Source organism: Lactuca virosa, chromosome 9 (genome assembly GCF_052849685.1).
Source record: "Lactuca virosa cultivar CGN04683 chromosome 9, Lactuca_virosa_CGN04683_v6, whole genome shotgun sequence".
Taxonomy (NCBI): domain Eukaryota; kingdom Viridiplantae; phylum Streptophyta; class Magnoliopsida; order Asterales; family Asteraceae; genus Lactuca; species Lactuca virosa.
Window position 1 is genome coordinate 70,489,456 of NC_136434.1, and position 25,654 is coordinate 70,515,109.

The 25,654-nt window shown below is 36.7% G+C and overlaps 2 protein-coding genes across 2 annotated transcripts; both read right to left on the reverse strand.

The window, feature by feature from the left end:
* Window positions 1-8,810: 8,810 nt before the first annotated feature.
* Window positions 8,811-22,167, reverse strand: ILA (putative protein kinase regulator ILITHYIA). Its single transcript, XM_079071220.1, has 54 exons — window positions 21,830-22,167; window positions 21,159-21,535; window positions 20,390-21,050; window positions 20,117-20,301; window positions 19,894-20,020; window positions 19,702-19,775; window positions 19,550-19,626; window positions 19,423-19,459; window positions 19,186-19,349; window positions 18,921-19,104; window positions 18,694-18,771; window positions 18,420-18,539; window positions 18,248-18,307; window positions 18,038-18,163; window positions 17,855-17,954; window positions 17,604-17,773; window positions 17,230-17,529; window positions 17,024-17,140; window positions 16,833-16,934; window positions 16,596-16,745; window positions 16,346-16,510; window positions 16,081-16,257; window positions 15,867-15,989; window positions 15,707-15,787; window positions 15,496-15,612; window positions 15,155-15,405; window positions 14,924-15,071; window positions 14,715-14,837; window positions 14,568-14,624; window positions 14,359-14,469; window positions 14,090-14,281; window positions 13,841-14,014; window positions 13,631-13,741; window positions 13,468-13,537; window positions 13,283-13,361; window positions 12,895-13,168; window positions 12,687-12,809; window positions 12,495-12,608; window positions 12,297-12,403; window positions 12,149-12,200; window positions 11,974-12,080; window positions 11,822-11,881; window positions 11,605-11,722; window positions 11,420-11,530; window positions 11,200-11,337; window positions 10,992-11,114; window positions 10,711-10,895; window positions 10,457-10,615; window positions 10,099-10,378; window positions 9,813-10,007; window positions 9,559-9,738; window positions 9,344-9,476; window positions 9,195-9,273; window positions 8,811-9,099 (listed from the first exon to the last, which is right to left on the reverse strand). The coding sequence occupies exons 1-54, from the start codon at window positions 21,930-21,932 to the stop codon at window positions 9,057-9,059; spliced, it is 7,872 nt and encodes a 2,623-aa protein (XP_078927346.1). The 5' UTR covers window positions 21,933-22,167; the 3' UTR covers window positions 8,811-9,056.
* A 980-nt stretch (window positions 22,168-23,147) lies between these two features.
* On the reverse strand, window positions 23,148-24,344 carry LOC145139368 (uncharacterized). The gene has a single exon (XM_079073215.1). The coding sequence runs from the start codon at window positions 24,342-24,344 to the stop codon at window positions 23,148-23,150; it is 1,197 nt and encodes a 398-aa protein (XP_078929341.1).
* Between the last annotated feature and the right edge of the window lie 1,310 nt (window positions 24,345-25,654).

Here is a 25,654-nt window from a genome sequence, read left to right on the forward strand (position 1 = left end):
AACTTGGCCCATCACACACATATATCTTAGAGTCCATATTTAATTAGTTCCTTTTGATCACTTAATTAATTATAAATTAATTCTTGATCAATACTAATTAAATAATATGATTATATATTAATATATTAGAACTTATAATATATTAATATAAATCACTAGTATCCTTTTTTCCTCATCTTGTCTATCCAATTATCCCGATGCCATTCAACCCAAATGGACCATGCCGGGTCAGGTCAAATCTTACCAATTATAGTTATGGACTTAGACATTAATCCAACAGTAGTTAACTCTCGCTGCAGAGCTTCATTGTTCCTTGCAGCTCTCGCATGAGAAATCTCGAGGCAACGAATGTGATCTGTGCTGGTGTACGTATCCGCTTCGAGCTCCACAGTTCGTTGAAGGGTTGCCATACCTAGCTCCACATTGCGAGCCACTCGGCGTATCAGGATTGGAAGGCCCTGTCTGTGGGGCCTCCTTCGTTCAGATTGTAAAAGTTGTGGTTTCCGTCGTATGGGAGGGGTTGGCCTTGCTCGTGGCTCCACCTATTCAAACTCTCGACCCACATAGGCGTTGGACCTTGGAATCCAACTCGAGGGTTAGGATTTGGTATTGGGGCCATCTGAGGTAGGTTCTCGACTTCGGGTTCCGAGTCAGTCTCTTCAGGAAATGGTTCGGCAAAGTCATCGTCCAAAGTAATTTCATGGTTCCCTTCTGGCTATGGCTCGATCCATCCATCATCTCCTTGGTTGGGAAAGTACGGGTCGCCAGGATGATGGAATCCAGCCATGCTATTTACGCGAGGTGATGGTAAAGGGATAGTTAATAGGCATCGAATCTATAATACCTCCAATGTATTATAGTTACATGATTGATTCTTGAAGAATGGATTTTTGGGTAAGTTTCCGGTTCGGTCGTTATAGCATCCTAAAATACTCCTATAGTATTTTAATCCTTATGTTTGGTTCTAGAACTCTTTTGGTATCTAGGTAAGTTTTAGGCTTGCTGCAACACCACAGTCACTCCCAAGCACATGTTGGTCATGTCTCGAATGAATATGGTTGATCAGGCTATATTGATCCTAGACATGAGTACATAACTGCCCAGGTTTAACCGCGATGTCCAACATCCAAATACTTTTGTTTTGTTCTACTTATGACACTGATTCCGGTACCTAGGTAAACTTGTATACTTTTTATAAAAATACTTATATTTTTGAAAGTATACTTTTACTTTAGAGCACTTAGGCCCCTTAATGTTTATAGTTGTATACCATGTAAGGTTCAGTATACTTAGTTCACTATAAACAAGGGCTCTGATACCAATCTGTCACACCCCCAAACCGGAACGATGGAAACGTTCGGGGGTGGTTGACGTCATGCGTAATATCACAACAATTGTATCATAGCAAGCATAGTAAACACAACCAGACATTGAATACATATGTGAAAAAGGTTTACATTGTTTAATACATAGTTTTGTTCATATCAAAAGTAAAATGGAAAGACGTGACTCTAACGCGCCGACTTCTCCAAAAGCCTAGAAGTACCCGTCTACTAATTCCCTGAGAATACAAGCAGTTTTGAAAGAATATCAGCATAAATCTGGTGAGTTCATAAGCATTTAGTTTTTGTGGAAAATGTTCTTTGATCCTTTTGAAAACTGTTCCTCAAGAAAATCCTATATTTTCTTATGAAAAGCGTGTTTGAAAACCCATTCCTTCCATGACTTCCAGATTCATACAAGATATGTACAATCCAAGGTATCGTGGAATGAATATGAATATCCGTTAGTTGCTTGTTAAACAAACCGTTTATGAAAAGCCGAGTTATCCCGGGAAAATCCTATATTTTCCCTAAAAGTTGATGGTTGGTTATCCGTTCTAAACTGAGGTGTACAAGTATCTACCATACTTATATCGATAAACGTAGTTTTCTTTTAAAAACCCTGGTTACTCCCAGTGAGGTATATTAGCCCTATTACATAAGTAAAACTAATAAAAGAAAACGCGATGAACTAAATCCTGAAGGTACTATTAATACCCTCCAGTAATCAAATCGATTATTACTTTGAGGTTAGTTCACTTGATTCATTATTACAGAAGTAAATCTCTGTTATCTACATTGTGAGTTTCATGACCATAACTGACTGGATATGGCCCGCAACAGGGCCGGTATCCTTTATGACTTTGTCACCCGTAGACCTGCAGGTCCAACTGTAGCTAGCAGCAAGGTGCGGGATTGTCGGCCCCGTATAGATCTATACACAACAGTCACGCTCTCCCTACAAGAGATTCTGGTCACAAGTGCTAGTCCTACACTCTGATTTTGTGGGAGTGTTACCAAGGGCGTGTCTCCAACTTAAACTAACAAATTTACAAGTAATAATACTGAAAATCCTTTTTATGATTTGCATGAATCCTTTATAAAATAATACATTTTACTACATGATTCACAAGTTCGTTACCCTAGTTTTGAAAACTGTTTCTACGAGTTGATTTCTTAATCATTTGGTGAAAACTGTTTTCTGTATTAAAAGCATACTGAAAATATAATTATCTTAAACAAAATAATATATTTTGAGCACAAGATTCCTTATGCTTTTGCTTGTATTCCCCCCCCCCCCCCCTGAAAACATTAAAAACTCGGAAAAGCGTAGGGGTATGAACTTACCTCGGGCAAGTGGTTTGAATGAAGGATCGATACGGAAATGTTGGATGTTCAAGTGAAGCCTTGAACACAATTTGATCCTAATTAACAAGTAATGACACATAAAGGATGTCAAATGAAGGTATTTCACCACTAGATGTGATGGAGAACCACTCTAGGAACTTGGAACTACTTGCACTAAGTGCTAGGACCTTAAAGGACTGAATGAGGGAGGTGTATGGCCACCTTAAAGGTGTGTGCGGCCATGGGTGTGCGGCCCAAGGGGTCTGCGGCCGTACACTCATGATGGAGGGTGACTTTGAGGTGTTTTCAAGGTTCATACTTGCATCCATGAAGTGTTCTAGGTCCATACTTAGTGGTAGTACAAATTAAGGGTCTTAGAAATGGGTTTGTGGTCCTAGGGTGTGTGTGTGTGGTCGCACAAAGGAGTGTGTTGCCGCACAAGGGAGTGTGCTACCACACACAGGAGCGTGCTGCCGCACACAGGAGTGTGTTGCCGCACACAGGAGTGTGCTTCCGCACAAAGGTGTGTGTGGTCGTACACCCTTCAAGTTTTGTGTCCAAAATGCCAATTCCAAGGTGTAGCAAGGCTATGGTCATGTCTAACTCGAAGATGGAAGCCAAACTCTCACTTTGGAGGGTCTTTTAGGAGTGTGAGGCCACCTTATGTGGGTGTGTGGCCGCACTCTTCAAAGAGATGAAGAACATGACGGGACATGATTAATAAAGGCTTAGATCAAGAGGCTCTTCAAGCACAATAAGCTAATGGATGGATTACTCACGTTTTTGAGGCCTTGGGAGGGTTTGTGGTTGAAGAAGCTTGAGAGAAATGGAGTGGTGTGTTGCCAAGGTGTTAAAGGAATGAAAGGAAAGGGGTCTACCCTTTTTATAGGGGTGGGTGTGCTGCCTAGGAGTGAGTTTGCAGCCAAGAGATGAGTGTGCGGCCGCACACCCATGTGTACAGCCGTACACTCCCCCTAAGGGTGTGTATGGCCCGGTTTTGTCACCCTATGGCTTGCTGACTCATTCCTAACCTCAACCTTGGCTATACTCAAGCTTAGAACGCTTAAATGGACCCTTAATTAGTGTTAGGAGTTAATAGAAATGAGTTTAACTTAGATTGACTGCCTAGATGTACCAGGTAGAAGTTTTGGGTTGTCACATCCTGGTTATAGGATGGTTGTTATGTTAGAGATCGATATCGTGGTTATAGGATGGTTTCTATGTTATTGATCGGTTAGATCGGTATCCTGGCCATAGGATGGTTGCCATGTTAGTGATCTGTTAGATCTGTATGACTATCTATTATTGCATTGCTAGCGTATGATATTATGTGCACATGTTTGTTGGGATTGGGATTGGGTTGAGGCTGGTACTGCTTTGTCCTGTAGGCCAAGACACCCAGGGCGGACCAGATAGACTGCAGGCCCGGTTAGGGCATACTAGTCAGGCCGAAGACCCAGTGAGCGGTCCGGATAGGTTGAAGGCCTCGAGAAGGCGGTCCAGACGTGCCGATGGCTCGGAGAGCGGTCCAGATAGACTGATGGCCTGCGAGTCGGTCCAGTCAGACTGATGGCTCATTATGCATGTTGTGTTTGTTATATGATATGGTTATATATGTATAGCGTTGGTATTTTGGGGGAAATCACTAAGCTTCGAGCTTACAGTTGTTGATTTTGTTTCAGGTACTTCTGACGATCGCGGGAAGGCGAAGGCGTGATCGTACACCTCCTATGATTTTTATGATTTGGTTCTGGGAAATTCTGACATTGGATATTTTGAAAACAAGTTTTGTAATAATCAACTGGTTTTGGAAATGTTTTAAAAGTTTAAATATGGCATGATTTTTTATGGTTGTTATAATTACTAAGTGTATACTAATTATATATGACTAATATCGAACGGGCAGTCGATATGGTAATTCTGCCCTAAGCCCACAACCAAACAAGGAACAGGAAGTAAGGCGGAAATCACACATTCCACTGCCTATCGGATATTAGTTATATATAACTCTGATGTATACGCTAAAGAATCATATAATTAACAATTAGGGGTCATTTATGTTATACTAGTTTGTAAATAAGTGTTAAGTCTTTCATAAAGATGTTCTTAGTTTCACCCTTTCTATTGTAAAGCATTGTTTTCGGTAAGTAATTGTATCTGTTTTCAGAAAGTCAAATTGTAAAATGTTTACTTGTAAAATAATGATGTTTATCCTGGAAAATCCTGTATTTTTTCATGAAACCGGTTTGTAGTCTTAAACATTCCAAGACCGAAATGTACAAGTATAATTACCATACTTAATTTAATGATACCTAGTTTTATTCATAAGTAAAACTAGTTGAAGTTGGGTTTTGCCCTGAAATCTGAATGTAAAGTTAATATTCAAATAAAATTATTTGAAATATATTATTCGCAAATATGCCGTTGTTTTCTCCTTGTGAGTTCTTCTAACCATACTAACCCAGTCGGCCTGATCGTGACGTTTTTCAGACGTCGGAATGTTAACGACATTTGTCACCCCAGGCCTGCCGGCCTGACTGTAGCTAACAGTCGGGATGTGGGATTGTCAGTCCCAAATAGATCTATACCCAAATATCTCGCTCTCTCCCTACAAGGGACTCTGGTTATAAGTCAGGACTTTCACCAGTACTTAGATAAGTACACAAAGACATCTCACAAATTGCTTTAACGTTTTTACGAGTAATAACTTAAAACCCTTTTTGTTTATCTGTTATCTGAAAACCCTTTATATGTTAACATGTACTTTGTAAAATAGTATCATTGTTCCATAAACTATACTTATTATAGTTTATAAGTTTGTTTCCGAGTTGTAACCTGAACTTTGTAAAATAGTATCTTTGTTCCATAAACTATACCTATTATAGTTTATAAGTTTGTTTCCGTGTTGTTGTGAAAATCGTTGCGTTTTAACATGTTTTGTAAATCATTTGTAAATTCAATAGTAACGATATTTTGTGTATTTAGTAAATTTCACGTTTAACTGTATATTACGGTAAGAAATATAATAAGAAATTTATATTTTTAAACACAAGATTTCTTGTGTTTTACTTGTATTCCCCCCTAAAACAATTTAAAAATTGTGAAAACGTAGGGGTATGAACTCACCTCGAGTGTGATAACGGTTTTGATAACGGAATAGAATCGGTGACTTCGATTTAAAGTACGTAACGATAGTCGTATCCTAATAGTTTAAACACATATTAACGGATATAAATTAGGTAATCTAATAATTTAAAGTGTTAAATAACACTATTTTTATGAATAAAACTTAGGAGTGGTATGAAGATGTTTGTGAAGAACTTGAAGTGAAAGCAAAAGAAGGTTGATAATTTGAGAGAAAACGTGAAGGATTTTGTTTACTGTAAATGTTGTATGATAAGATATTTTCGAAATGTATCTTTTATATGGAGTAAAATATGAGGCGGTTCAAAGAATAATATCTAGATATTATGGGTTTTCGGCCTAGAACTCATCCCGAGGAAATGAGTCTTCGGTCATAAAGTAGCTGATTTCGGCCGAGAAAAGGGATTGCGGTCCGAAGTGTTTGCGGCCGAGAACCCGATTTTGGTCTTGACCGCAATCTCGTTTGCGGTCCGAGGAGGTGGGGGTCTCGCGAAGGTTTGCTGCTTTGACCGAAATCTCGTTTTCGGTCCGAGGCTAGTGGACCTGCGAGATTTCTCGGATTCAAAGAAGGGTATTTTCGGTATGGGCTATTTGATTTCCTTAATAAATATACATAATTATAATTATGATTAAATCAAATGGTTTCTAATATTTTGACATTGATTGACCTTCATTGACTTTTGTTGACTTTTTGTTGACTTTCATAGGCTGGAAATAACGGGTTATTACAGTTGTTTCAGGTACTTCAGGGTCTAAGGGTAAGAGCCCAGCGTGATGGCGCGGCATGCACTCTCCGGCATTTTATTTGGGGATACTCTTATATTATGAATAAAATGTTTGATGTTATGGATTTTGAAAACAAATGTGATTGGAATTTTATATTTTATGGAAATGATTTCGTTACTTGAAAATGAAAAAAAAATTATTGGAAATTTGGGATGTTACATCTTATGAACCATCTCATAGAATTCCACCATTACTAATTTTGCTTAAACAGGAATGAAATACCTTCTTATCTTTGATACTACATATTTACCACGTTACTCATTAAGGTAGTATACTTAAATTAAAGAAACATACCTATTATCCTAAAAGGTCTTCTCTTGAAACAACACATATGTGTCCAACGGTCCTAATAGTATATGAACCACAAGTCCATAAAAAACAGGGTTGTTATATTTCACTTACCCTTAAAAGAATAATACGTCAGCTGAATCACTTATGTAAGAATATGAGAACATCTAACTTCAAATTTTAACTTTTAGTATGTGAATCATAATCAATCCCTTAATGATATCTTTAATGAACTTTAACTAAACACACTTCTTTATGTTGGGGTTTCTCATCTTTATGATCAAGTGTACCCAAAGTTTTATATACATTTTACTCACCCATTCAATAATGTAATTGATGATAATACATTTGATGCATCAGTTAGTCAAGTACGATACATATATCATATTGTGTGCGTAGTTACGTACATTATATTTATATACATTATGGTTCCAAATTTCTTCCTAAACTAAGGATCATACTTTCACCAAACCAAAAAGTCCTTTCTATGACGAGACTTCAGTAACACATGAATTTTCAATGAGGAATCTCATCATTTGATTCTCAAAATTCATAGGTGATAGAGAAAAATGAAACCTTACTATACTAATGATGACTTCAACTAAGATGTGGAATCCATTTCAGAATTGTTCTTGAAGCCTTTAAGATCTCCAAATAATTTCACAAGTGATCTCCCATGTTTTCTTACCTTAGTGAACAAAATATGAAACAATAAGACTAAATATTTTAGAGTCACAAACTTTTTAAACCAATCAATCAATGTATTTTGATTTATACTTTATTCCTTCAAAACACCATTCATATCCACAAGGACTCAAGTCTAACAACAAGTGTATCATGTGAACTACTTCATAACACTTGTGCAACTTAACATATTATGAACATAAATGATGACACACTCTCCTCACTTACACCAAATAAGGCATATTCTTTCTATTTAAGCATCATACTTTCAACTAAGAAAACCCAACATCTATTAAGTCATACTTACAAGCATTCAAGCACATCAACTTGTAACTCTTACGAACCATCTCATAGAATGCCACCATTATTAATTATGCTTGATTAGCAATGAAATGCCTTCTTATCTTTGATACTACCCATTTACTATGTTACTCATCAAGGTAATATACTTCCATTAAAGCAACATACCTATTATCACAAAAGGTCTTCTCTTGAAACAACACATATCCCTAATAGTATATGAACCACAAGTTCATAAATAACATGATTGTTACATTTCACCTACCCTTAAAAAAAGATTTTGTCATCAAAATCACTTATGCAAGAATATGAGAACATCTAACTAAATTTTCTCTTCCCGTACGTGAATCACAATCAATCCCTTAATGATATCTTCACTAAACTTTATCCAAACACACTTCTTTATTTAGGGGTTTCTTATCTTTATGGTCAAAGTGTTCCTAAATTCTTATATACACTTTATTCACGTGTGCAAGCATGTAATTGATGATACCATGCTTTTCACCAAACCACAAAGTCCATTCTCTGAGGAAACTTCAAACATTCTCAAAACTCACAATCAAGTTGCATACGACCATATTTTATTCGTAATATATCGACCATTTGTCATACCCTATACATTTGCATACCATTTATCATACCCTATACATACTTAGAATCCACATGGACTCCATATCTATATAGTGAACCTTGATTGTAATACTTCACTACATTAAGACTAGTACATGAGTATCAATGACTCACTTTCTCAGAATCTCAACATGACTCCCCTTGTATGACCAGACCACTTTGATCTTCCATAACTTGACCCATTATTGTGAAGGCCATTTCAAATTAAACAGCAAACGTAATAGGCTACTTATGTTGTTATCATAATATTGCACAAAAACAAACTACACCTAATATTTGGGGCAAAAGTTGATTTTGCACGGCAGAAACTTTCCATTAATCACGACATTCATATAAATAAAAACTTGTCAAAATTACAACTCACAAGTAGCAGCTGCGAACCCATTTGAAAAAAATGGGTACTTGATTTCTTTATATTCTATAATAAATAAATGCATGTAGTTTATCCTATGGATACAAAAATGTAGATAAGAACCTCTCATTGAGCCTTTGGAAAACTTTTACCCTATAAATCAACACCAAAACCACCTTAGAATCTACACACATTATCAAATATCAACCACTTGCTGAGTCATCCTCACTGTCATCGCTATCATCACTGCAAGAGACAAATGGTTATAATAAAAACTTGAATACATTGAATGGCTATTATCTTTGTAGACTCTTTAAATGTGAATTCTAAATAAACAGTACCTGTATTCAGAAAGCTTTGATATCCGTCTTGCATCTAAGCCAGTAATATATTTTTGAGCTGCTTGAACATTTTCAGTCCCTGAAAAAAATTTACATAAGAAAAAGAAACAAAATATGATATTATATATAGATATAGATATTAGATATACCTTTTGTTAACTGAAGGGCATGCAAGGCACATCTTTCAGCTGCGAGTCTCACGGGTGTGCTTCCATCTTTTAAACATTCAGCAAGCACAGGACCATATACAGTAACATGGATTGTTATTATGCTAGGGTTTGCCTGCATTAATCAAGTTAACCTTAATGTTAATAAAACATGTTTTTTTAATATGTTTAAAAAAAAAAATAAGGGAAAAAGGTACTTTTGCAACTGCTTTAAGTGCAAACAATGCCCTCCTTCTGACTTCACTGGAATCATCCTGCATGGCAGAAGCAATGGAGACAAGAGTGGCCTTGTGTGCATTTGAATTGGATGGATCCTTTTGAATTTGATGAAGTAAAAGCCTTCCTAATGCTTTAGTTGACGTTTCACGAACAGGAAACTACACAAGCAAAAAAATATATATCAGGAAGTTTTTTTTAATGTTTCACTAAATTGACTGAAAGTTGACCAAACCTTTTCATCGGTCAAGCTATTTTTGAGGCAGTCTGTAACTACTGTGAATGATGGAGATGCTGATATTACAGTAGGAATGTGTCTTAGCATGGATGAGATTGTAAGAAGTGACCCATGCCTAGTGGTCCAGGTAGGCGATGAAGCATTTTCCGGGAGTTCCTCTAGTAATTCAGAAATTTGATCGTCTTCCAAATACTGTAATTATTAATTGAATAAAAGTTAGCGGATAATAAATATTATCAACTGTAGTAAGTTTTTTTTTTAAAAAAAGTGACATGAACCTCACCTCTGATATGATGCCTAGAATTCTTGCTGAAGAGCTTCGTATTTGGTCATCATCGTTGTATATCAACTCCTGTAAGAGATCGAAAACACGAGTCTTAACAGGACCACTAACACTCTTTCCAGCATGCTTGACAACGCCTTTTAGGGCGACCAGTATTGCCTCGCGGACCCCACCTTCTGATGCCTGTAGGTTGGATAGAAGATCCCCAACTAGGGGATCAACTCTTGTGCTTAGTGCACTAAGCTTACCAAGTGCGAGAGCAGCACTTGAACGAACAGTCCTGTAATTTGACGAGAATGCCCTCATGTAAAAAGGAATACAAATAAACAAAAGATGGTAGTAGAAAAGGAAATCTTACCTTGTGTTGTCCTGCAAGCATTTGACAAAGGTGGTTTGTAGCTGAGGGAGAAAAGGTTTAAGAGCCATCCCTCCTTTTGCTATTATGATGGTCAAAGTTGACAAAATAGCACTTTTCACTTGCCATGGGAATCGATCGCCTATAATTCGGATCAGAGGCCTGGAATCATCATAAAATAGACAACACAAGTCAAGCAAAAAAAAAAAAAATAGAATTAAATAAGAGACTAATAAAGTCCTAGGAATGGTAGTTACCCTGTAATAGGGATAACAAACTCCTTGAGTGCTTTTTCACTTGTTACTTCAATTAATTCTCCAAGACCTTGAGCAGCCTGTTCTCTCAATTCTGCAGACCCACTTATTAGGCCCTGAAGGTATATGGGAAGCAATGGTTGAAGAGCCTTTGGGAGACATAACCCAGGTATAACAATTGGCCCACCCTATAATCATCAACAAATATTTCTTTGTGTAAGTTACATGTGTGTTAACTAACAAAGCAAAATCATGAAATAATTATTATTGAATATATATTTAACCTTCTTCTTTCTACGTTCCTTGTCTCTAGATGTGGATACAGCATCACGAACTAATTTTATATATGATGGGAGAACTTCTTTCGGGACTGAACCAACAACTCTAGAAAGTGCTTCCCAGGCAGCCTGTTATGTATTATATATGATATAAATGATGAAGTTTTATATAAAAAAAAAATGGTAATAAACAGTAAGATAAATGAAACATTACCGATACAGTGGCAGAGTCTGTGTCACTTAGTAAAATGATCAAGGTGGATATCATATTTGGAGCTTCATCCACCAGATACAATTTACTGTTTTTGAAAAAGTATCCAAGTAGATATGCAGAACTGCGCCTAGTTGAAGCCTGCAAGTTATAACAGCATATGTCAAGAGTCTGATATACAGAGTGGAAGAGAAAATTTATGATATATTCTACAGAGCCTTACCTGGTTATCTCCAACCCCCTTGAGAAGTTCTGATATCAAATACTCAGTCCCTTCATCATCAATTACCAACACCACAGTTTCTGCAGCCTTCTTTGCAAGATTTTGGACCTCCTATATTACAAATAAGAAGCCAACTTAGCATGAAAATGGAAGCAATTTTATCAAGATCACTAACAACTTCATACCGCATGATCATCATCTCCCATTGCAGAGAGCAAAGCAGGAAGAACTGTTGAAAGATGGACATTTAAACCAGCACCTGCAACCTCCGCAACAGCTCCTATAGCATGTGCATTGAAAGCACTGGAATGGAAACCATGTTTCCATCAACAGTTAGCATCATATATATATAACCAAAGTGTCTAAGTAAGAGAGATGGAAACTTGGATGCCAGGTACATACGAGAGAGGGAGATGAACAAGCTTTGGCAATATATGAGGCAACACAGCTGCTGTTCGGACACTGTCATAATTCCAGGCAGCTTTTTAGTATTTGATACATGTAACTTGTAAAATTATCTTAAAACTACAAATATAAATTGTGGTGCTTGATACCTCAAAATTTGTTTAAGGCCATCAAGGGCAGTATCTGCCATGTCATCATCTTCCAAAGCACGGAGGAGTGTTGGGACAATTTCATCAATTGCTTGCATTCCCGCACTCTACAGATACATAATTAACATCACAAATGATAAAAGGTAGTTTAAAAATATGCTAAAATTAAAAGTACCTTGTACAGAGTGCTAAACGCAAGCCCTGCAGATTCACGAACCTCAACCTCACTGTAAGAGAGATAGAGATAGAGATAGATTTCACATATCAAGTACTAACCGAAACTAACAAACAGAAGGAGAAAAAGGTAAAAACATAAATGTTACCTATCACAAAGAGCTGTACGAATGGTGGGAATAAGATCGTCCATGAAACTTAACAACTGGCTCCTACCAGCACTAGCCATCACTTCACTCAGTCCAATGCAGACACCCTGTAAATCAAGAAACATTCAGCTTTTTGACAATTATTATATTCAAGAATTAAATGATGAACAGGAAAAAACCAAAAAGAAAATAATATACTTGTCGTCTGCTAGAATCAGGGTCCTTCAAGCCTTTAGATAATATAGGAATAACCAAGGGAAGCACTCTCTCCCCGAGCTTTCGCACAAGCTCACCCAATGCTCTTCCAGCAACCTTAACAATATTAAGCAAGAATTTAGTTTCCAAAATATGCAACAAACTTAAAAACATATATAAACAAAAATGACAAACCTGTCGCCTTTCTGAGGATGATGAAGCAAGGGAACTGATAAGGGTATTCATCAAGACTGGCATTATCTCCTTGAGAGTCTTAGGAGTATTTACAACTATAGTCTTCCACACATGTAAGGCAGCCTATAGGAGAGGGAGAATAAATTTCACATATCTGGCAAACTGAAATGAAAACAAAATATTGAGATGGATAATATGAATATCCTACCTGGCGAACTGAGAGGCTGACATCTGTTCGAACCATATATAGTGCAGCGAGCACTTCATTACGCTTCTCTCTGCCAAGAACCTCAATGATTGCACGCCCTTGTGCTTCAGTACTGGCACCTTCATCATCACTGCCACCTTCAAGAAGTGCTTTTCCAGAAGTCCCAGCAACCTTAAATAAAAGATCACCCAAAAGTTCCACAGAACTTTGACGGATTCGCCAGTTATCGTTAAATATCCCGTCTTCTACAGCTGGCAGAAGCAAAGGCAGTGACCTGGCATATTTACAAAAAAGACCATCAATATAATGAGACTTTGATAACTGTTTGACAATTGGCATTATTTTTGTAATTCGTTTATCAGTCATGCAAGTAAATGAAACAACTTACGTTGTAGCATAATGCTCCACCAGTATGTGTCCAGCTCCAAGTGCAGCCTCACGTACAGATTCGTTTTCATCCGCAAGACCTGATGACAAATGTGTGTTTTATTATATTAATTATATGCTCCAATATAGAAAAGTGCATAAATCTAATCTAATGTATTATAAAAAGAATACAAAGATAAAACTTACCATCTAAGATGGCTGGTAGCACTTGCTGTAAGTAGTTTTGGAACTGCACACCCAATGATCTTGGCAGATACTACAAGAGAAATAATCTTATGAGTATAAATGTACAACTGATATATGAAATACAAAGACAATGAGAATGAAACCAGTTGAAGAAGCAGCTAACCTTGAAAAGGGTCAAATAACCATCACGTACAGGTGCCCTTTGATGTGAGCAGTTGCGTATGATGTCAGGAAGAAGGTGTTCAAAATACTCAGTTCCAAGAGCAGCCACTACCTAAAGAGATGAATAGACATTCTTTAATCCCCATAACTTGATTGAAAATTGGACAAAAGAATCAGAATTTATGAATTATAAAATAAGCTAAATTCTGACCTCACTCAACCCTTGAGCAGCACCAGATCTTTCAACATTACTACCGTCAGATTTGAGTGTGTCTAGCAACCATGGAACAAGATCCGGGAAGTTCTCTTCTCCCATTCCTCTTATCAGAGACCCAACAGCTCTGGCTGCTACAGATCGAACTTCAGGAATTGGATCCACTAATACCTGGTTTTAAGTGATGTATTAGATAACATTAGTATGATTATTACTAAACATACATAAAGGATACTCATGCTATACCTTCTTAATTTCAGGAAGAAGCAATCCTATATAAGGAAGCATATCCTTTGGGTCAGTGACTAGTGAACACATATTGCCAGCAATTTGTGCAGCCTTCTTTTTCGTTTCCGCACTTCTCTCCCTCAAACCACGGTGAACAATGGGCACCAAAAGGGCAAGTGAAGGAGCATCAATTGAGTTTATAAAAGTTGTCTGTGAAAGATCAAGAAACAACCGACAAAATAAGAACTTAAAACATAAAAATAAAAATAAAAACTATGTTTTGTTACCTGAAGAAGAATATCCAGGGAATATTTTGTATGGTCATTAGGGTCTGTAAGACCCAGCAAAAGAGTTGGCACAAGGGAGGCGATTTCAGGATTCTTTATCACACTACCAACCTATAATTCACAAATAGATTTACAATATTACATATTTGCATACACCCATAAGCATAGAAAACACGAATGGTAGACAAATTATAAGAATATAATCAAACCTGCTGGAGTGCTGTCTGCCCTGCAGACTGAACTTTTGGATGCGTATCAGTTAGCACCTAAAATCAATAAAAAAATTCAGAAATTAGATTATATTAACTAATAAAGAATAAAGATGTAAGTCGATATTGTCTTTATGTCCAAAGTACCTCAGTCAACTTTGGGACAATCCTAGGTAGACATTGAGAAAGTTGCTGTGGAGCACAGTATGCCATAGACCCAAGAAGTTGAACACTACTCTGTTTTGTCCTCCAAGCTTTATCTTCAAGACCCTGAAAATATCATGAAGTTATAAATCATATAAGAATCTCAACTATCCTGTGCTATTGATAACAATAGGAAGGGAAAAGAGAGGGACCTTGAGAAGTGAAGGAAGGAGAAGCTTCATCCCCTGAGCAGTAAGTTGAGACATCATAGCACGAGCAGCACATTCAGCAGCTTCCCGAACAGCAACAACTTGATCAGAGAACGAAACTAAAAGCAACGGTAACAAGTAGATCACATACCTGTAACAGAGAGACAGTGTTAACACACATAGAAATACATAAATAAATAAATAAACAAAAACTGATTAATGGGAACAACTTACGGTTCGAACAATTTCCCAAGCTTTTCACAAAGGCACTCAAATGCCAGCAAAGATCCTTCGCGACATTTGGCAGAATTCCTATTTGCAAGTCCTTCGCGAAGAACAGTAGCAACTCCATATTTTTTCAAACTAGATATTCCAAATCCTTTGATGACTCCAGCAAGTCCAAAAGCTGCTCCACGACGTTCTCCATATTTCTCACTCTTCATAAGCTGATCTAACAGCCTAGTAACAAGTGACATTGCATCTTCCTAATGCCAAAAATAAAAACAGCAAAAGATTCAATTCAAAATGTTTCAGATGTACACTATTGTACTTCTATTAGAAACACTAATACATACTTGCTTCGATTTCATCAATGGAGACAGGCAGCTTGAGACTGCCCTCTGTACAGCTTCTGATGGGGTGTTAATCACCTCCAGCAACTTCTCTACAACAGCATGGACCTTAGGATCATCCTGTTCAAGAAGAAAACGTTAAAAGAAAATCAAAAAGTAAAAAGAGAGACCTTTAAAATTTAAATTTACTTCTAAGTGATTGCCAAAATCAAACCTTAGACAAATGTTTTGCTAATGCTCCAGTAAAGATCACCACGCCCTCACGTACCAAATCATATTTCTCTTCATCCGAGGCCTAAGAAAGATTATATATTAACTTTAGGAGGTTCATACTTAATCTTAAGTGAAAATTTTGATTTACAGCATATACTGACCTTTTTGTTTAAGTAATTTTCAAATATAGGAAATAAAAGTGAGACGTTATCTTTTCCATGTTTGTCAATGATCATGATACCAGCATTAATCATCCTTCCTCGAACATCAGCATTGGTATCAGCCTGTAGTTGAAATCATCAAAAGTTCAAAAGCTGCATTTGTATAATATCTAATCTAAATATCAAAAACTTTGAGCAAAAAATTAAACTTTACCAAGGCTCGAGATATCAAGAAAGTCATAACAACCGGAAGGTCTTTGGTTCTAAGTACATCAGCTGCAGCATGTAAAGCCAATGCAATCCCTTGTCTCCCTAACCAACCAGAATCAATCATATCCTCACCAACACCACTATCACGGATATAAAGAGAGAACAAAGTCGCAAGAGATTCCTGCACAAACATCAATCTGTATGAGAACATATATATATATAACATATTTAAATGAATCAGATAAGAGTTGGTAGAAAATAGTAATCACCTGTAAAGTATCTGGGTACTCATCTAATACAGCAGCTAATGCATCAGAAGCAGCCACACGAACATTATAATTCACATGAGAAAGAGCTCTAAAGAGTCCAGAATAATCGGTCCCAAATTCATGGTCATAACGATCCCATAAATCCTCAGCCACTTCAGCCACCGACTGCATTACATATAATGTGGTAAAGACTTGATATAAACTAATGATTTCCATCTAATACATGATTAAAAAAAATTGAATCTTCTACCTTTTCGGGATCATGTAAGGCGATCCAAATGCTGGTTGCAATTTCTACATCTTGAGGAACAGAACGGCTGGATATAGCTGGAATGCATTTTGCAGCATTTAAACAAGCTAGTCTAACATGAAGGTCTTTCGCATAAACACCAGATAAAGCCTGAGGGTAGAAATGTCAAGAAAAGTTAGGCTTGTAAGGGAATCAAGAAAATATGATTACATTGCTAATAATTAAAATGCTACATACAGGTGCTACTTCTTCAGATTGCAAACCAAGACACAACTCATTTAATGCTGGTCCAACAGACCCTTGATAGGAGGGTATTGCCCCAAGCACGTGATATAGAACCTGCCAAGTAGCACAGAGTATCCATATGTTAAGCAAAATAGAAATGAAAAAGAAAAAAGAAATAATTTGTAGATAATTAGAAACTTAACTGAAAGCATTTTAAGTCTGGGGAGGGGTAATATTGGGTCCATATGTAGGAAAAGTATCCGAAGTACATCACCATGAAGCTTAGTCTTCTTAGGAGATGACAGTATTCTCTCCATTATCTATTGAACACAAGTACAAGAAACATTAGTCTTTCTCAAAATCTTATATTGATTAAGGTCATGTGATATGAATAATTAGTAATTCTTACCGGAAAAACGAAACTAAAAGAATCGACTGGAAGGGGGCCATATTTGCATGATACAGATAATCCATGCATTACTCTCTCAAACAGACTCAATGACTTGTCACTGTGACCACCCTCACCAAGTGATGAAAGTTGATCCCATGAAACATGAGGTTCAGTTGTGGCAATTAGCCTTAAGACAGTAGCAATGTCTAACCCCCAATTAGAAAGTGGAGGAGCAAGACATTTTGCTAGCTTCACCATTGTTTCATAAGCCACCTCATTAACTATGGGGGATTGCAGTAATGGATTCACAAACTTGACCTGAAATATAATCAGAAGTGAATTAGAATCAAGAAAGATAACCAATCTGTTATATGAAATATATAAAGACTAACCAGTGAGAGTAATTCACTGTGTGTGAAAACAGGATTAGCTATAGCCATTGCTCCTAAAGCTTTCAGTAACAAGGAAAGATTCTTCTGTATATTCATGACCTTCTCACGGACATTAGCTTCCTCATTAAGCTGCACCTCACGTGCCTCCTCTTTTGACGTCTTCTGTTTATCTAGATTAACCAAAAAAAGAAAAAGCAAAATATAAATACATTTGCTTATGTTTAAGAAAGAGATAATAAAAAATAACTTGCCAGGCTTTTTTGTTGGTTTCCCTGCATCCTTCTTCCCCACACCAGATCGCTCTTTACCACTAGTGTCTCGCCTTCCAGAAGAATTGGAGTTGCCATTTTCCTGAACATGCTTTATGTCATTACCATTGCTTAAGAAATCATATTAGAAGAGAATTAATGAAAATATGATGCCATTGTCATCACCATGTTGTCATTGTTCTCATAAGTCTTGAAGCGGCCTTTTGCTTGTTTTAAGTTATTAGAAGCTACAGACTCTGCAATATAAACGCCTTGCTCAGTGGATAGCATCCCTTCAGGGGTACGGAAAATCTGCATGAAATCATGAAATCGTGAAAATCAAAGAATAAGGAAGGTTTTATTTTCAATCATGATTGGTGTTTATATTATGCTCACCTGAATATCATTTTCTGATAGCAAATCATGTGCACCCCGATCAGGGAAACTTTTCAAGTGCTGAAAATGATCAAATGTCCAGTGATGTAAAACAGTAAAATTGCTTTGAATACCAAAAGTGATATCATTCTGAAGTTAATTGAGAAAGTTCACAAATAAAAATAAAAATTACCTTTTCAAATTCTGCATACACTTCTGCAGGGGCTATGGTCATCAAAGTTGACAAAGCAAGTACAGCAGCTTCTTGTTCCAAATGACTAGTACTCATCAACCCCATTGGTCCAAGCAAACCCTATATATTATATTTTATACCACAATCAAGAGTGAATAATAATTAATAATATATAAAAAGGTTTTATCAGTCACACTAGCCATAAAACCTTAATCTTAAGAAAAAAAATACTCTACCCATAAAAAGTTTCCACAGCCATAGAAACTACAATTACCTGACACAAGCGACTGACATCAGCCATTATCTGTCCGATGACATCAAAACCATAAGCTCGCAAACACTTCTGCAATCTCTGAGAAAAAGAAAATAAAAAAAAAAGGTGACATAAGTCATCAGTATGTTTAGACATCTGACTAATAGTAAAACACTTATATATGTCCAACCAAACATTCCATTTACTCTGTGCACCAAATAGAACCACTGTTATAAGAGTTAGCTCACCTTCCAAACTGCATCTTTTTTTGCTGTGCCAACTAGGCATGGGTGATGTGAGCAGAATATAAGGCGTATGCAGGAACTAGGTGCAGCAGTCATAACACCAGATGATATTATCATCAAAGCCTTCACCAAAACCTCCACAGATGGCACAAAAGCAACTTGAGCATCCAATGAATTTTCTGTTTCACTATAAATTACATAGTCAAAAATCAATGCGTATTATTTAAACACAAACCATTGATGAAGTTAAAAACATAAGAATTAGTACCTTAACTTTGCTAATACTTTTTCCCCAACAACCGTGAGGTGCTCTGAATATTCAACTAGAAGTGTCTCAAATAGTTTTGGAGCAGCAGATAGAATCTTTTTGGTACAACCATAAGCTGCTCTGCGTACATCCCAACTTGAGTGACACAGAAACGTAAGTAAAAGCTGCAGTATAAAAAATCAGGTTATATTTTATACTGATAAACTTAATTTATGATACAGCTTCATAGTACTTCACCTGCATGAGTGATCTCACATTAAGAGTCTCAAAAACTCTGCAAAATAGGTAATGATGATTCTCAGCATTAATAAAAAAATAATCAACATTACTAAATGTTGCAGAAATAAATAAATAAATAAATAACCTGTGAGCATGATCCATAAAGAGTGTCTCAAGCAACTCAATAGATGTTTCACAGTCCTCCACTGATAGTTTTGAAACCTAAACATCAATCACATTAGATAAAAAGTAAAAACTACAACAAATGGGCATCTATTAACTAAAAATATAAGTTACCATAGCTACAGGGACAACTGAAGGTTCATTCTGTGAAATCAAAGACAAGACCTTTTCCTTCGACACAGTTTCATCTTCAGAAAAGAAATTCAAAAATTAGTATTTTGAACAACCACTTTTAGCTGTCAGTGGATATAAGCAAAAAAACATAGAAAATAGGTTAAGGGTGCAACTAATAATAGAAATCAACACCTGCTTTTATATCAGCAGCTGCGATTTTCATCACAATGAGTAACGCATAAATGCCATCCAATCGTTGTGCTGCTTTGGTAAAACCAGTTTTTACCAGCTGTATAAGAGGCACGAGCAAAGAAGATATCTGCTAGCAAGCATCACAAAAACATCAGCCACATGAAAACATTTGTGACAAATAAGTTCAGATATCAACACTAGTTAGTAAACTTAGTTTCCTTACAGTCAAAACTGCATCAGCATTTTTACATATGACTCGTAGGCATCGAAGATAACCTCTTCTTAGTGATTCCTTCTCCTTGAGACCTGATGCAATAAATGAAACAACTTCTGGCCTAATAGCATCTGTAGATCTTGCAACCCAAGAAGCTAAGGCAGTCAAACATGCAAGCTTTACCTCCTCATTTCCTGGAAGTCAAAAAGTCAATCAGATAACTAAGTGTACAAGATCACGCACAAACACAAAGAAAGTATGCAGTATGCAGTATGCACCCACCATCATCCTTGTAAGTGGTCAAAAGAAGTCCACATACAGATTGAGACAAATTACTAAGATATTTCCCTTCAGGACATGTAGACAATTCCTGAATGGCATTTATCATGCCAACTCTCTGGTATGGAAAAGCGAGTCTTCCTTCAGACCCTCCAATTATAGATTTCACAGAACCAAACATTGACTCAGCAGCATCTGGATTACTTGACTTTTGACTTAAACATCTGACAATATCCAATGCAGCAACTCTTCTTCCTTCATCAGCATGGCGAGCTTGTGATAATACCACTGATAGAATCTCGACAGCATACTTACTCAAATCCAGGTTAACATGTCTCAAAAGAACCCCAATGGATTCCAAAACAAGCTCAGGGTTCCTTTTTAGCATCTTCACAGATGAAGGAACAATGACATTCTTAAAATCTTCGTGTGAGAAACGGAAATATAATGAACGGAATGCTTCACTTAGGGATTTTGAAGGCTTATCCTTTGCATTCAGAACTGATTGCACATACATATCAAGATACACTGGCTTCCATTGATCAAACAGTGATGGTTTTGAAGTTGAAAAATCCAACATTACACATAGCATCTCTGGACAATTTTTATATGAGATTCTTCCACCTTTTAGTTCCTCCATGTACAGACTGAAAATATCAGGCGACTGAAAAGCATGGAAGAAAAACAAATAAAGAATTAATAAAAGAGGTATTATAATCAAGTAAGATGCATAGATAAGGTTCACTGTTCATGTCAGTTGTTGGAAACAAACCTCTAAAAAGGAATGAATAAAAGCTTTTCTGCAAGCCCTGCGTTCATGAGAAGACCCTTGTATGCTAATTTGAAGAAGTGAGGCTTGTGCTGCTGAAACTCTGCTAAATGCATTCTTTGATGCGGAGATAAACTGAGTTTTACAAAGAAGGATGCATGACCAGCTCATAAGTCTAGAGCAGCCAACATGAGACTGAACCTTCAACTGTTTATCCATGGCTTGCACAAGAGCTGCTGCAAATGTTTTCATAAATACAACCTCACTTAAAGATTTTATGATTAAATCATCCACGGCTTTCCTTGACCCTCGGTCATCATAGATATACAATGTCATGAATATTAAATCCACCAGTTGTGATGCTGAATCTGATGACATCTCTGCGTATTGAAATTGAGTAAATGTTTAGACAAATAGAGAAACAAACAGTTAAAGATGGCAATAATTGTGGCAAAAGGCACAAACAGGGCACAACTTTGCTCGAAAGTAACATTAACAAAAAAAAAAAAAAAAAAAAAAAAAAAACGGACATTTACATTTCCTAAATTCAAGTTGCATACGAAGATAATACCTTCCTAGATTATCACCAAATAAGAAGATAACAATATAACATCTCAAATGAAAATCAAGGAACCATATATGTCCAAGTTAAAGTAGAATTAGCATGCAATGACCTGAATTAAGTAAGATAGAAGGAATCTCGTTGCGAAAGATCCGAATCCGCTTCTTTGTAGATGAAGTCGGGATTGAAGATGCAAGTGAAACCCACGGCTCCATTGAACTCGACAATCAAATAACTGATCCTTTTCAATCCAATATAATTTTGAAGATGATCCAGCTTACAAACGTCAGTGAAATGTTCTAAGATCTTTGCTTTATCGATATGGATTTAGAGATGTAAGTTAGGTTGGGGTGATAGTGTGTTGTATGGACTATGGCGGATGGTTTGTTGTTTTAGGGTTTTAGGAAGCCAATTACGAGAGTGAGCAAAACCAAACGCACTGTTGTGCCCCAGCCTCATGCGCCTCAATTCTCTTTTTCTTTTCTTTTTTTCTTTTCTTTTTTTTATATAATTAGGGTATTTGACGTCAAAACATTATAAAGTCTTTTGGCTTAATTGGTCCCTCGTTAACTTTTTTGTTCTTTTATAAGAAAAAACTTCTTAAAAAGGGGAAATAGAAGGTTTAGTCTAAAGGGTTTGGTAGTTTTTTTTATAAATGGTAAAAGGTTGTCATATGGGCGTCAAATAAGTTTTTACAATTTTTGTCAAATAAGTTTTTACAATTTTTGTCATATTTTGCCTATGAATGGAATGTGGTGGTTTATTTACCAATGGTGTATATAATGGTATTTATATTAAAACTAAAAAAAGAAAAAAGAAAAGAAAATTGCAATGACCAATAGAAATAAGAAAAGGTTTACCATTGAGATTTGTCATAAGTGGAAGTTCACCTATGAGATTTACCATTGGCAAAAAAAATGTTAGGATGTGGTGTTCACTACATGTAAAAGTGTCACATAGGCTTTTACTATTGGTAAAAGTCTCCCATATCGTATACCTTGTACCTGATTTCATTGTTTCAAGATAGGTCAACAATTTAGATAGATATCAATTGGATTAATGAGGCCACATAAATACGCATATGTCCGATGTCTTAACCCTCACAATATTAAACACATACACCAAGGATTTGAGCAACTCACTCTTGAAATATCATTCCCCTTTTACGAACTTCTTCTCTAAATAAAATGGCATTGTTATCTTTTTTATCCGACCATTTGCAATTGTGTCTAGTGACGAGAGTCCCCCGCCTTGCTTATGTCCTACACAACCTCCTACAAAACAACGTGAATCATTGAATGCTATTAAATCTCTCCATGTGTTTTTCAACTGCGCAAAGTATAAGGTAAGCTCCAACTCGACTCGAAGCTACTACATCAAGTCATTAACTAAAACCCTACTTTTGAATGCTATTAAATCTCTCCATGCTATTAAACGCTAGTCAGTATATCATCCTCACTGAACCTAACCAACTGTTGATTTGGGAGATGCACCTGCAAAGCCATCACACAAGGGTATATCTGAGAAAGGGAAAAGCTAAAAATCCTCCATATTGCCTCAGGAGGTGAGACATATCGTGCATCCTGATACCGTTTTATCTCATTGATAACAACTGGTTGTCCATCCGGATCAATATTGATAACTTGTTTGTCATGACCCTTGTAAATATACTTAAACACATATTTCATAGAGGTTATACTCGAGCAGACCTCAACATTCATATGGCAGTTAAACATCATTAACAACTTTGGGTTATACGGGACAACCCATCTGTTATCCATCTTATTGCCTCGTATGTCCACCTCTATACCATTATCTCTTCTTCGATACACAGGATATGAGTCCTTTCCTTGTAACGTTGTTTCATTGAATTGTCGAGGGTATCTAAAACGACATTTCTTTTGCTCATTATTCATACAAGGACAATCAGAGTTTAAGCTACCGCAAGGACCATGTATCATGTGTGAGACAACCAATTCGTGCATTTTAGGATACCTTATTGGGTCTGGAATTTCAGCACATACTATTTTGTCGTAATGGTCTGCATTAGTAAGCTTGTATGGAGGCATCATTATCAAGAGGAAATGCACATGCGGCAAACCACGCTTTTGAAACTCAATGACATAAACGTACGAACCCACTACACCAAGTACATGCTTAGTGAAGAGTTGTTTCTTAAGATCCTCTAACTTAGCACGAAAAACTCTTGACACAAGGCTTGGTCGATCTTGGGCCGTCTGCCAAGGTAGTAACTCATTTTTTATTTCTGGCCAATTTGGATTGCATGTCATTGTAAGAAATATGTCAGGCTTCCCGTCATCTTGAACTAAAGTCATGGCGTCAAGAAATCGTCGCCGCATGTCACGGGGGCCTCCGATGAAACTTGCAGGCAACACGACACGTTGCCCTATCATAGTCGGTCGAACCTCACTGGCATTAACACAATCCACAACACCTTGGTATAAATCTGCTCTTATTTTGGACTGGTTTTTTCTACAAAAATCCAAACGTGAAGTCTCAAGCTTGATGTAGATATCTACTATAAACTGTTGTAGCAATCTCCCTCCCAACAAAATTACATTATAATTTGGCCGAATTTGAAACTTATAGCAGTAGTACTCTCGCATAGATACAGTATTCCGCCCTTTTTTTGTATTAGAGTCTACACAATGTTGATGTCGTGAAAAAAAATTAAGAATTAATGTTGTGTACAAAATGTAATGTTTGTTAAGTTAACTAAAATTTTAAAAGTTATGATATGTGTACCTTCTAAATCATCCCCGATGTCTTCGTCGTCATTAATAATATCATTGATGGAAAATCCATGTCTTGGGATTTTTGAATGCCATCCAGACTCACCGTTAGGAAAAAAATAAAGGATAACACAATGGATCATAACATCCCCAATAAGATTGAATTGTTTGCGGTTTCTCGGATTTTCCATAAACGATAATACTTCGTTTATATGCGGCTATGTTGTCGTTACCTTCAACCCAAATACCAGCGACCTGAGGTTTTTATGATACGAACGACATGATTAAATATGGTGTGTAATATGCACTGTTGTATTTCATACGTGGTATATTTATTTTATAATTAGTAGAAAATAATTATTATGGTACCTCAGATGTGGTTGGTCGGTTGTATACCCTTTGATCAAGTTCTACCGATGCATTTAAAGTGTCTATGTAATTGTCAAGCGGCCCTAGATCAACAAGTCTTCGAAATGTCTTCACATATGGGTTTGTAGCAAGAACACGAATCAACTTTCCAGCAATTTCTTTATCAATATTCTACCTTTGGAGTCTATGTGACATCTCATAATCAGCATCGTAAAAATACAACTGTAAGTACCGAGGTATTCCATCTCTTGGAATTAACTGATCGATTCTATGATATATTCCTCCATTCACACAAAAGGTGTATACTCCAGATGTCATATTTGTCAATGTTTTGTCACAATCAACGCCCATTGATGCGAAAGAAAAGTTGATGTTGTAGCAACATATCATTTGTCTAAATGTCCTACCTAATTCGTTTCTGGATGTGAAGAGGTTGAGTAATTCTTCAGGAATAGAGGAATGTGATAACTTTGTCTTACCATCCATGCAACAAAAGGTAGGGAATTCAAACTGAAATCGTTTTGCTCCACAATGAACACATGGTTGTTGTACCTTCAAAACACGATGTTCTTTAGGGATACCATTATAAACAAAGCTATATGGATCCTGATGACTAATTTCAATAGGTGTTGTCGGTGAGTTTCGTTCCTTGCGTCGTTGATATGCATTTCTGTTCTTAATCGATTTCCTTTGAGCAAAATCCAATACACTTGTAGGAGTTACATTAGTAATATCAGCCAGGGTCCTCTGTGCTGTAGACACATTTGTCATAGGTGTCATGTTTTGACTACTTACTCCTCCATTAGCTGTTTGTC